Source organism: Lycium ferocissimum, chromosome 5, assembly GCF_029784015.1.
Source record: "Lycium ferocissimum isolate CSIRO_LF1 chromosome 5, AGI_CSIRO_Lferr_CH_V1, whole genome shotgun sequence".
Lineage (NCBI taxonomy): Eukaryota > Viridiplantae > Streptophyta > Magnoliopsida > Solanales > Solanaceae > Lycium > Lycium ferocissimum.
Window position 1 is genome coordinate 74,707,587 of NC_081346.1, and position 14,239 is coordinate 74,721,825.

General features: G+C 35.8%; 2 protein-coding genes across 2 annotated transcripts; both read right to left on the reverse strand.

Moving 5' to 3' along the window:
- Window positions 1-248: 248 nt before the first annotated feature.
- Window positions 249-1,074, reverse strand: LOC132058037 (uncharacterized). Its single transcript, XM_059450605.1, has 2 exons — window positions 1,042-1,074; window positions 249-956 (listed from the first exon to the last, which is right to left on the reverse strand). Exons 1-2 carry the CDS (start codon window positions 1,072-1,074, stop codon window positions 249-251), a joined length of 741 nt encoding a protein of 246 aa, XP_059306588.1.
- A 4,241-nt stretch (window positions 1,075-5,315) lies between these two features.
- Window positions 5,316-5,867, reverse strand: LOC132058564 (calcium-binding protein KRP1-like). The gene has a single exon (XM_059451027.1). It carries the CDS (start codon window positions 5,834-5,836, stop codon window positions 5,489-5,491), a length of 348 nt encoding a protein of 115 aa, XP_059307010.1. The 5' UTR covers window positions 5,837-5,867; the 3' UTR covers window positions 5,316-5,488.
- Window positions 5,868-14,239: the final 8,372 nt, after the last annotated feature.

Consider the following 14,239-nt stretch of genomic DNA (forward strand, 5'->3'; position numbering starts at 1 on the left):
ACAGCATCACCTATATTTAAAACTCCATACCCATTTCTTGTTGGAGTAGGTGTTAAAACTGGGAACTCTGCAAGGCTTGGCCCATCCACCACACCATCAGGAGCTTGTGATTTCCCTTTATCCACAACATGAGCAATCTCTGTGGAGGCTACTTCTACTTCTTTAGATTGACTGTTAGGCCTAGGGGCAGTCACCACCTCTTGTTGTGCTGCTTCTACTGCTTGTTCCATCACATGTCCTTTAGAGACTTACTGTTGAATGGGGTTCTGAGGCCTTCTTCTCTTCTTTGGCTGCATAAATGGTTTCTCCTTAGCAACAGGAGGGGTATCAGAAGGTGCAGGAACTGGTGGAGGAGCATTTGGTTTGGGTGGAGGACAAACATGTCCAACCTTCATACAATATGGGCAATACTCAGGCTTCCAATCAAACTCCACTTCTTGTAAAAATTGTCTTCCATTAGGATCCATGACTTTAACTACTTCAGGCAATCCTTTGGTGACATTTACTTCAATCAGGATACTGGCAAATGAGATTCTACTATGTTTTGAAGTGCATTCATTAGCAAATATTGGTTTCCCAATTGCACTAGCAACTCTACTTAAAGAATCCCCTCCCCAACAACTCATTGGTAATTTAGGAAAGCTGACACATAGTGGAATTTCAGTAAGGAAATCCAAAGTGAAGTTAAAGTCAGCAGTCCATTGTTTGAGGATGATTGGTCTGTTATTAATTGTATGAGGCCCATAGTACAACACACTTTGCATATCCTCTAAGCTTTGGAACCTCACAACATAGAGACCATCCTCATGTAGATAAATGTCAGGCTCAGCTATATTTTCCCATGTTCTATTTATAAATCTACACATATAGTTATACCCTGGGACTTCACCAATCACATAAGCTATCAAAGCACATCTCCATTCAGCATTCTCCTTCTCTACCTCCAATTTATCCAACTATTTCTCCATCAACAATACTAGGAGGTATATAAGTAAGAGGCATACCATGCGAAGCCAATCGATTCTTCTTGAACAAGCTTACCCATAGGTTGACTTGAGCATCTGTTTCTTCCATTACTTGATGAAGTTGTTGTTGCATATCTTGCCCAGCTTCCTTAGTAACTCTTACAGGACTTGGTATCGAGCAATTAGCTGCGGTTTGTGTTCCTGTGGTACTCTTAGCCGCCGAGGTACTAACAGAACTCCCAAACGTAGCTATTGTGTTCCTTAGTGCTTTTTACTTTGGTATTTTTTGTGATGTTTTATATATCCTTCTCATTGCGCTATCTTCCTATTTTGGTCACCTTGTGTTGCGATTCTTTATCGCTTGATATTTTGCTTAACATAACAAGGTCCCACTAATATATAAACAATTCTCACATGTTTGTACATTCAGTGAGATGAACTTGTACACTTTAAGGACAAACCTCAAAATCTATGACAAATATCTAATACTCCTTGGTCTCAATTTGCATGAACCTATTGGACTCATTGGGTTTAAAAAAAGGAAATAGTAAGACTTTTGAAACTCATAGTCTTAAACATGTTCTAATATAACACTTGTGTGATTGCAAGTTTTTTGAAACTTTTAGTCTTAAATATGCTATTATAATATTTGAGTGCCTATAAAAGTTTGTCATTAAAGATAAAATATGACGTTTACATTAATAGTTATCTCCAAATTTATAAAAAGGTCATTCTTTTCGGAACAAATCAATTAAAAAAACAAATAGGCCACAAAAAATGAAATAGAGGCAATATTATCCAAGTGTCTTGGTGATATACTGGCATTATTCAACTGCAAGCGAAATATTCAGATAAGAATATTCTTTCCTGATAAATTTTCCAAGAACATGCTTTCTGAAACAAACGTGAGAAGATGCTTAATAAACAGAAGCTTTCCTTTGTTAGTACTGTATAAACGCCTTGTTCTTTAGCGATATACTGACATTATTTAACTACAAAGGCATGCACTGCTACACTTTTGCTTCACGTCACCTACTATAATATATATGAAGAACTTCTATAGATTAACATGAAGTGATTTTCAACTACGTACAATCATTATTTCTCAAAGTTGGATGTAGTGTTAGAAGATGAACTTATAGCAGATTTTTGTTTTTTTCACATTTAAAATTTTGTAAAGATTCATTTCGAAGACCAACTTATGGTATTATTCAATATTCATCATTACTTCGAACAGTAAAAAATGCGTCATGGATTTAGGGTTTTCTAATGAAGTGTGCTATAGAATTGTAAATTTGTGTTCCACTAGAAAATCTCGAGTATGAGCATATATAGCCTAATGAAAAATTAATTAGGTTCATCAAATTAAATATATACTTATATTTATCTTGCCCCTAATCTCTTCCCCTTGTATATTACTCTAGTTTTTACAAATAATGCTCGAACCCCATTTTGTTCATTCCTAAATTTGTATACCAATTAATCGACCAGAACAACATGTTATGGATTTACATCATTTTTTTTCCATTACTGATAGAATATCCTTCACTATTTTACTGAATAAATGGCCAAGATGGATACTGCTGTGACCTAACCGGCTGTGGATGCAAGGAGGTTTTAAACAAGAAAGAGAGGCTCCAGTAAAGTGAGGATGAAGTTGCAGCACAAGTGGGCTATTTCTTTGCAAAACCTTGCTCAATTTCATATGTGACAATTTTGCAAAGATTTCTTTGTTAGCTGCAGTGGCGGAGCCACACTATGCTGAGGGTGTTCATCCGAACCCCTCAGCGGAAAAAAATACTGTTTTTACAAGGTTAAAATTATTTTATATATATATATATATATAGTAGATGTTGAACACCCTTAGACTTTTTCGTATATTTACTTTTTTATATTTTGAAACCCCTTGGCGAAAATCCTGGTTCCGCCACTGGTTAGCTGGGGAAGAACCCACCCAAACTGAATTCTTTATAGAAATGCATCTAGAGAGGAGTGGATTTGGTTGGATAATATGTTGTAGGTAAATAAGTAACAAAAAGCATAAATAAGAGAATATTAGCAACAGGAAGTAGAAGTACCTGATGTACTGTGATAATTATCACCCCTTCCAATAAGGCAACGTGGATATACATGGAGAATTATTTATTTCATATGCCTCTCTCATGATATTGGTACAAGTTACATCAAAACATTAAGACACATATAGAAACACAGAAAAAACCAGAGTTGGAAATAAATAAGCCCCTCGTGGGTTGGAAATAAATAAGCCTGACATCATCCATATATTGCTTAGGTGCAGCCAACAAAAAAAAAAGATGTTTATTAGGCTCAATATTGTCCTTTAGGATATTTTTGTGTAGAAATGTTATCATGTGTGCTAGTTTAAGATATGAAGGAAAGAGGAATCCTATGTAGAAATGTTAGCATGTGTGCTAGTGTAGGGTATGAAGGAAAAAGGAATCCTATGTAGAAATGTTAGCATGTGTGCTAGTGTAGAGTAGGAAAGAAAAGAATTGGGCTCTTCTTCATTTCCCATTTCTCCATTTTCCCCAAGTTCTATATTAGATTAGAGATGCATGACATGAATTAGAATTAATGGCTAAGATTTAATTGATTAAACCAAGGCTCTCTAACCATGATTTATATATTTAATAACTTATCCATAAATATATTAAAATATTTTCTCTCTCTTCCTATTTTAATATTTCATTTTTCCAATTATGACAACTCTTTAATGGTGATACTTTTCGGAATATAAATAACTCTTTCGGAAATATACAATTACCAATTGAATAATGGGGTCGATATTATGTGAATTAGTAAGCATCGTAATTGAAAAAAATGGAAAATATCACCAATTGAATAATGGGGTCTATTTCTGCGTAGGGAAAACAATTAAGTGGGAAAAATAATCGGTTAAAGGAGAAAAGATATTTTACTGCGTAGGAAAAGTAAATAGGAAGAGAGAAAATAATTTTAATATATTTATGGATAAGTTATTAATTATGTAAATCATGGTTAGGGCCTTGCTTTAGTCAATTAAATCTTAGCCATTAATTCTAACCCATGTCATGTGTCTTTAATCTAATGTAAAACTTGGGAAAAAGAGAAGGGAAATGGAGAGGAGCCCAATCCGAAAGAAAAAGGTATCCAATGTAGAAATGTTATCATGTGTGCATGTGTACAAAAATACTAGAAAAAATGAAACTTTTTTTTTAATTTCCTTTTTTAAAACACAAAACTTTTACTCTAAAAATAGTAAATATTTTTTCTTTTGATTATCGCAAATAAGCCTACTAAAAATAAAAATAGAATAGGATAAAATCGACACATCAAGAAAAGAAAAAAAATTAAAAGAAATATTTAGACACTATAAGGTGAAACACCCGGGGAGGGTCAAAATTACGTGTTTACAATTAATAATGAAGTATTCTCCTCGGTTTTTACCCCACAGAGCGGTAGCTTGCTTACTCAGCGCTACGAGAGATGCTCCGTTCATTCCTCTACGCTTGTTTAGGCTACGAGTAATTTAAAGGAGCAAGCCCGAGGACTCTTAGAAAGAAGGATTACCGTCTTACGTAAGATGAGAAGGAGCTTTTTACTTACGCTTCAATAGAATGAATTTGGTAAGGGTAGAATAGACCCGGATTGGGCTCCTCTCCATTTCCCTTCTCTCCATTTTCCCCAAGTTCTATCTTGAATTAGAGACACATGACATGGATTAGAATTAATGGCCAAGATTTAATTGACTAAAACAAGGTCCTAACCATGATTACATAATTAATAACGTATCCATTAATATATTAGAATATTTTTCTCTCTCTACCTATTTTACATTTCCTATCCAATAAAATATCTTTTTGATTTACCCGATTATTTTTTGCCACTTAATTTTTTTTCCCTAATAGACCCATTATTCAATAGGTGATATTTTCCATTTTTTCAATTAAGATGCTTACTAATTCACATAATATAGACCTCATTATTCAATTGGTTATTACATATTTCTGAAAGAGTTGTCTATATTCTGAAAAATATCACCATTAAAGAGTTGTCATGATTGGAAAAAAAGATGGAATATTAAAATAGGCAGAGAGAGAAAAATATTCTAATATATTAATGGGTAAGTTATTAATTATGTAATCATGGTTAGGGCCTTGTTTTAGTCAATTAAATCTTGATCATTAATTCTAATCCATGCCATGTGTCTCTAATCCAAGATAGAACTTGGGGAAAATGGAGATAACAAAAATGGAGAGGAGCACAATCCGAATAGACCCTATGGTTGATCGAAGGTGCTGTGCTCACTATTTTACTGAAAACAAAAGATGATCAAGAGAAACATCATAATAGTCGAAATTAAATACCTGTTATTATGATGCAGTATGATAAGTAATTAATTATCACTCCTTCCAATAAGGCACACAAATATACATGGAGAATTATTTATTTGGCATAAGATATCTCTCATGATATTAGTACAAGTTACACCATAAGACACATAGAGAAACATGGAACTTAAACTAGGGTTGGAAATCAAGAAGACCCAAATCATCCATGTAGTGCTTAGACCCATCTATTAAACCAGGACTCAATCTAAACATGAGAATACAAAACTCCATCTGATTAAGAGCTCCATCACCATCCAAATCTCCTTCAGCCAACATGCAAATCAACTCATCATCTCTTAAATCATTTAAACCAAGATTCATGGTGTTCCTCTTCAAACTCTCATAAGTAATTAGCCCTATACTTACATCCATAAGCAAGCAGAATCCATTACAAAGTTCCCTCATGAACCCTTCGGCGCCTAATCTCTGCATCATTGAAGGAAAATAATCGTCGAAACCAAAAGGGTTTTCGTGAGCCATTTTTTGCCACTAAAGAAAGAATGGATTTCGGAGTAAGTTGAAAACTAAGGGTGGGGTTGATGTGTGTGTGTATTTATAGAAAAAGGTAATGTGTGGGGGTTGTAAAATTGTTGGCTTGTAAAATTCTCCTTCCTGGAAGCTGCATGGGGAATCATTTGAAAAGCACACACTTGTGAAAAAGGAGCTGTTTTTTAGTGAGATTTACGGGAAAACCTGTACTGTTTATTGATTTCTTGGATTTGAATGATAACGATGTGTGTTTTTTAGGGTACGTACATGTGTAAAGGGATATCATTCATATGATTGCTTCTAGGGCTAGGGCAACTTCTGGCCATTTCGGTATATCCAATCCTAAATCTGAATCAATATAATTATGTTCCTAATTTGTTCGTTATTGCATTTTTTTTTTTTTTTTTGCAACATCTTATAACTAGTTATTGAAATGGGAAAATTTCGTAAATATACAATTTGCTCACTTACATTGCAAAAAAATGGCCCAAAATTTACATTGCAAAGTTTTAACCCAAATACACCCATATACAATATTATACAATATAATAACCCATAAACCTATATACACCATATACAATATTATACACCCATATAAAATATTATGGATACACTCATATACAATATTATGCACCCATATACAATATTATGCATTCATATACACCCGTATGTACCCATATACATCCATATACAATATTATGGATACACTCATATACAATATTAAGCACCCATATACACTCATATACACCCATATACATCCATATACAATATTATACAATATTATGGATACACTCATATACAATATTAGGCATCCATATACACTCACATACACCCATATACTATATTATGCAATTGAAAACTTCAAATCTATCCTCTCTGGCGATATACCGGAGCTAGATGTCATAACAGAAAAAAATGCAGCTTACTATCTTATCCTCTAATTTCATAAGCAAAATTTTAAGCAAAAATAATATCCAGCAAGAGTTACAGAAAAGTCGGTTAGCAATCCGAAGTTGGAATAAGGAAAACAAAATTGAAAATGGGGAACAAGAAATCCAAAAGGAACTTAATGTTGCATGTGATCACGTATATTTTCTATTCGGCAAATAGTTTCAGATTTTCATAATGAATCACCGGGGCTAGAAAGCTTCAGATCTATCCTTTCTGGTGACCAACTTGAGCTAGATCTCGATTCGTATTTACCAGAAAGTTTCAGATCTGAGATCTCTGGTGACTTGTGACGGCGGCGGCACAAGTACAGGGAGGGTAGCGACCTCTGTCTCTATATTTTCCGATGGTACCGACCGCCGGCAACAGCGTCGTGGGGATGCCGGTGAAGCGAAGAAGAGAGAGGGGAGGGAATGGAGTGGGTCATTTTTTGAAAGGTTTTAAAATGTGGGTTAATTTTGGTAGCATTAGTACCCTAATTGATGTGGTAGCATTAGTACCCTAGAGAGTATTTTCAGAATTTCAGAATGCATAAAATGAGGCATTGCCTCTGTATTTATAGCCACGAAATACCTGTTCAAAACAGGTGTGGTGTCTATTCGAAAAAGGCCATACCTTTTCAGAAAATAGAAATGTCTGTTGGAAAAAAAAAATTCGCGAATTTATTTTAAACTAATTTTAGCGCGGAAAATATCAGAAATGCAAATATGAATAAAATAAATTTGGTCTAAAAAAATTATCTATCAATCAAATCATTTGACCAAATCCAAATCCAAAGCCAAGCGACAACGACGGCGCGAGGGGAGTCCTTCTTCTCAACTCTTTAAGAGCTAGAAGAGGTGCTTTCATATATAAGCACACAACTCTTTCTTTTCACCACCAATGTGGTACAAAGCTTCAAAAAAAAAAAAAAAAAAAAGAACTTTCCTTAAATTTCATTTTTCCTCCATTTTCTTTTTCCCTCCATTTCTTATTCACACCCACTTAGTTAGCTTCATTCACTAGCTAGCTTTAACATGGTATAATATAAATGGTGGTAGCTAGCCGGCATAGTCAACATTGCTACTTGTAGAGTGATGGCTGGTGGTGGCCATGGTTGTATTAAGGATTTCTGGTGATGGTAGTTATGCAACGTTTGTCGGTCGTGGTTTGTACGATGGTGGCCAGAGGTGACGGATGTGTGATGGTTGCTAACGGTGAGGTGATGGTTGTATAGTATTAAGGTGTTGAGTTAGTTTGTAATATTAGGAGGTCTTAAATGGAACAGTCACAACTGTTTATGAAAGGACATAACTATTCTGAAAAGTCATCTCTCAATTTTTATAAATATAATGACACTCTTGAAGTAGCATAAGAAAAATCTGCAGTATACTAGGGCTTTGTTGAATGTGGAAGGGAATTGTTTATATCCCCTAGAGAATATACAAGCAATATCTCTTTAAGGACAGTGGTATCGTGTCAAAGTCTTTATTCTTCGATTCTGTATTCCTATTTTTCTTACATAAGGTGGCAACAGAGGTAACTAGCAGTGGTGATTGTGCAACGAAGGGAGCGGTTGTAGAGGCGATTGGTGCTGATGACCAGTAATAAATTAAAGGGTTGGTGGTACTGGTGTTGATTGACAATATTAATGATGGTCGTGCGAGTGATTGGTGGTTGTGGCTAGAAGTAGTAGAGGTGATTCGGTGGTAGTGATTGATGAATGTAGGTATGGCTAGCTAGTAGTGTACGTAGCTTGTGGAGATGGCTGGTAATGGAGGTTGGCGATGGTAATGGAAAAAAAAGAGTAGTGATAAAAGGTTATACATGTCTTTGTGATTCTAATGACATGTACAAGATCTACGTGATTCAAACCTATTAAGATCCAATAAGTAAATTACTTTGAAAGAAAAATTACAAGTGCATTAAGTGTAAATAAATAAGAGCCTTAAAAACACGCCAATTCTCAGAGGAACTTTTTCCAAGAGGTCAGCGAAATGGTTTGCTACTACCTCTAGTTCAGGACATGTCTTTTAAAATTTTGACATACTAAAAAGATAATCTTAGTAGCATTAATCATTGGTTATTTAAATTGAGTAAATTATCCTTTAATTTATATCTCTTCAAATAACTTATACCTCTGGTCAGACTTTTTAGATCATTCACTTAAAATAAAGAAAATAAAATTTTGGAAAAGATTTTTATAACTTTTTAACTTAACACATTATGTTGGTCTAAAACGATCCAAAGATACTGTTAACATGATGTGATATTGTCCGCTTTGGGCCAAGCTTGCACGATTTTTCCCAAAAGGCCTCACAACATTCAAAATTTCAAATAGACAATCAATACAAAACCAAATGCAACTACAAGCTCTAATACCACTTTGTTTGGAAGAAACAAGTAAATATCAAATTGCACGACAAGGTAACAATGGAAGAAATACTCAAGTCAAAACTTCCCACACTATTTGAACCAAGAGAAGACAATAAACACTAGCACAAATGGAAATCCGGGTGGCAACTATACCAACAATAAAATAGCAAAGCAAGCAAAAATAAATCAATGCAAAAGACACCAAATTTACGTGGTAAAACCCTTTCAAAGTGAAGAGGAAACATCCACGGGACCTCCGGCTGACAAAAGCTCCACTAATAATTAGCATGAGTTACAACTCCAAATGGCTACAACATCAACACCAAACACGGAATAACAATACATAAAAGATAGCACCAAGACTAGTGAATAAAAGAGAGAAATCACCCCCAAATATGAGCTACTGTTCGTACTCGAAAACTGGAACTGCAGGCCACAAAATCTGGTTGTTGGATGGTTCTTGGAGAACAATTTCTATGCCAAGAATCTGTCTTGCTGGTCCCAAGTCTTTCATAGCAAAAGACTTATTCAACTTTTGCTTCAACTTCTGAATTCTGCAAGCATTATTACCAACAACAAGCATGTCATCAACATAAAGCAATAGAATGATAAAGTCACCATCAGAGAATTTTTGCTCAAAAACTCAATGATCTGAAGAAGTCTTCTTGAAGCCCTGTTGACTCATAAAAGAACCAAACTTCTTGTACCACTGCCTGGGAGCTTGTTTCAAATCATCTTCATAATGGTCCCGCCAAACCATTGGTCTGATATGATAATGAGCTGTCACGACCCTAATTACTGATCGTGCGAGCATCTACCTTATTATCACTAGTAGGCGAACCCTTACCCATTAATCCATTAATCATTAGCCAATTTCAACTTCTTTAATAATTTATACTTAAACAATCAATGAACATGTGAATGAATAAATAGTCTGACCAAGTCATAAATAATAATTAATGTAAGCGCGGAAGTCTAACCATTACACCCCTAAAATCTGAAAGTCATCGTGCAAGGACTCTAACTAACAATGTCTAAAGAATGAAGTATATCTCAAATATAATAACAAAGAATGTCTGGAATAAAAATAGACATCTGGAGAGAGAGATCTTCAGGTGACATGGCATGGATAAAAGCTCACCTTTGGATCTGATCGAGCAAACTAGCTTCAAGCTAGAGATGTAATCTGGATGAAATCTCTGGAACACAATCTGCACTCAAAAAGGTGCAAAGAAGGTAGTACCAAGACAACCACTATGTACTTGGTAAGCATCATAGGCCGACTAAGATTAGTTCACGTATATATATAAGCATAAAATCAACAAGATAAACAGATAGGCACTTAATACTCAAATTCAAGTCACAGAATATCCCATAACCGAGTCACAACCTAAGATGAAGCTTCTAACCCACAAGTCTGTTAAGTTTCAATAATCTCACCTGATAATCAAAATTCCAAGTTCCTTCCTTAGGTAGAGTCACTAATAAACAATTTAACTCAGTCAATGATCATATCAATACCACAATAGCCGTTTCAGCAAACCACACCAAAATCAGAACTAAACGAGCCATATAATAATGCAAAATAAAATGCAATGATGTGCAATGCAAAATATGATGGTGTGCAATGCACTGGCCAAATACACACTGTACACACATGTTAACTGATGTCATTGCTCAGTAGTCATGACCTGCAAGGGACCCATGGTGTCCATGTACCACTCGTTCCGGACTCACTCCTCGGACCCGAGCATAAACCTCCACTCCGGAAAGAACCTCGGACGCGGGCCACATCAATGTATCTCTCGTTTTAGGAACAAACCTCAGACCACGAGCCTATAATCTAGGTCACAATTGTGCCTTTTCGTATGTATAGTAACATTATCACATCACTCTCAATGATCAATTCATCAAGTACCATGTATCAAATAGTATCATAAATTCAATGCTAAGATTATATTAACTTCTTCAAGAATTTCACATCACAATGTATGTCTCAACGTATTCCAACACATTAGTATGTATGGACTATGAACAATTAGCAATATCAATGTCAAACACAAGGCATCATGCCACAAGTCTTCCGAACTATTTCCATCATATAATAGAGTGTACGAATGCATAAATGATTGTAAACATGGTAAATCAACGCAAACCAATAAAGCAACAAAGAAAGGTACACATCACAAAGCCACAAGTCATATCAAGACTTAGATCAACTCAACTACGAATCGAATCATACAAAAACCGTCTCAACCAACATAAGAGTCTATGTCTCTCTTTACTTCCACATATAGCAAGTACGCCTCACAACTAAGTCTTGTATTACCAAGATGCTCCATTTTTCTATATATTATCATCAACAGTAAATTATACATCAAGTGTTTATCTACGTACTATCATAAATATATAAATCACAAGTCGCTTAATCTCGTCTCCTTCCTTTCTCCGATGTACGTGGTCACAATAAAGAAATTAGGTACCACACGACAATTTAGGTAATAAGTCTAATCACAATATTAGGCAACGAGCCACCATCAACAACAATCAACCTAATAGAGATCCATCCCGAATCGCCACAAAGATATGAATACAACTACATCTCACATTTGCAAGACTGTAAAGTAAGAAGTACCAGCCCACAAAATCAAGTCATACCAACCTAGCTAATATCCAACCAAAACACTATGTTGAGACCCAATCATGCTTTCTCCCCGTCAATTCTACACAATACATACGTTTTGTTAATCAAAGTCTAACTAAAGTAAGCTATAACCTACTCCGGAATGCGAGCGGAGCCACGAACTACTCCACACGAGTCTTCTATTTTCGAACCGCCTTATACCCGCCAAAGTCTAACAATATGATGCTAAAGTAGGCAAAAAGCCATGTATTTAAACAAGGAACAAAATTTAGGGAAGAAGACCCACTTACTTCTACCCTCTTCAATGGATGAAATCATTCTTCAATGGTGAATTTATCATAACTTCTATCTCTACAATCATTAATCTTCAATCCTTGGGTTTCTAATCAATTTACCCTTCCAAATAGATTTTAGGACAAAATTTCCATTTTTATTAGAACCCTAAGTCTCAACATGCAATTTCAACCATAAGAAATCAAATTCCCTTCCTAGAAGGTGATAATATATACTCCTAGATGATTAATCAACAACAAAATCAACAACCCACGAATTATTTAAGGGTTTACTAATTCTAGGGTTCTAGGATTTTCACCACCATCGACGGACCTTAAAATAATCATGGAACTTGAAGAAGAAAGGAAAAGTAACAAATAAAGATGGGGACTTACCCTCCAAGATGCTTCCACCAAAGAATGAAATGAAGTTTGCCTCTTTCTCTCTTGAAAACTGACTTTGGGGACTTGTGGATAATGGTTCGGAGTTAAAATATAAAAATAGGGTATTCTTGCAAGTCCGGGGGTATTTCGCAACGATCACGGCATCATGCGGTGAAAACACATCGCTATAGCGGCTTCTTGGTATTTCTGGCACTGGCCGGAACAACCGCACTAAAACGGGCATAACTCCCTCATACGGAGGCTAAACGCGACGATTTTTTTGCTATGGCTTCATAATTACGATATGGATCTAACGGTTCAAACCTCACTCAAACTAAAGGTCGTTTGAGCAATCTGGAGCCATTTCTATCCACTGACCTACGACGAAAACATCGAATACAAGCGTGACAAAACCCAAAACCCGTCTCGAAACTTCTAACCTCACCAAAACTTGCAGAAAGTTCAAAATTATCATATTAACATGTTGGAACTTCCAAAAAAATTGGCACGGGATCATCCTAACCTAGCGTTGACCGTGGTAAACTCTAACTCGCTAAATTAACTAAATTTTCTCATCAATGACTCAATTTACACTCGAACGCACGAAAACCAACCCAATGACTTCATTAAGTCATAGATCGTACTAACAGGGACTTAGAAAGGAGGTCACAAGGATAAATGGTTCAAAAAACTATAATAACTAAATGGGTCGTTACATGAGCCACGTGGAATTGTTGGGTTTTTGGATTTTCCCTTCCTATGTGAATTTGGATTAATAAAACACAATCTAATTCGGACTAGCCTAATTTTGCCCTAAAATACACTCTATATATAGGATCAACTTAGGTTTTATTTTACATATACACAAGAGTGGGTCATAAGCGACCATATAGAGAAAATTGAGAGAGAAGGGTGATTTCGAATCAAAGGAAAATCGGCTCCAACAATCCGCTAAATTATATTTTCGATTCGTTAGTTGGATCGTCTTTGAAGGTTCTCTGACATATGGTTCTTGGATTGAGCAGCTCCGATTTTTGAGTACGAACGTAGCTCGTTTTGGGATGATTTCTCTCCTTTCTTGCTAGCTTTGGTCTTTATCTTTTATGTAATGTTGCCTCATGTTCGGTGTCGATGTTTAGCCATTCGAGAACAATGTTGTAAATCTTGTCGGTTATTAAAATGAGCTATGGGGCCGCAGGTCCCGCGATGTTTTCTCTCCATTTTTAAAGGGTTTTACCACGAAATTTGTGTCTCTTGCATTGATTTATTTTTATTTGCTTTGCTATTTTATTTGGATATTCTTCGATTTTCATTTGTGTTGTTTATTGTCTTTTTGGTTAAAATTGGGGGAAATTTTGACTTGGGTATTTTTTTTTTATGCGGTTTTTTTTTCTTTCTTCCCAAAGGGGGTCGGCTTGGGGATTTGGTTTATTGATTGCCCATTTAAGAGGAAATTTTTAAAAAACCCGGGGCGGCCCAAAACGGGAAAAATTCCTCTTTAAGAGAGGGCCCTTTTCCCAACGGATCGACCAAAGGCAGAGTATAAAAAGCAGGTGGCGGGGGCCCCTAGTGCCCTTTCGCCGCTTTACGACATTTACCCTATTTTAAATGCTCCCCCCTTTTGGGTTTACCCTAAATACTTTTACGAGTGTGGGATTCGTTGAATCTTCCGCAAGAGTCGTGGGGCAGTTCGGGGGAGATTGTTGGGGGGCGAAAAATTTGGTGGAAAGAAAAAAAAGTACTTTAATGTGGGATACGGGGCAGGGAACTGGGGAAAACCGTTCCGGGGGA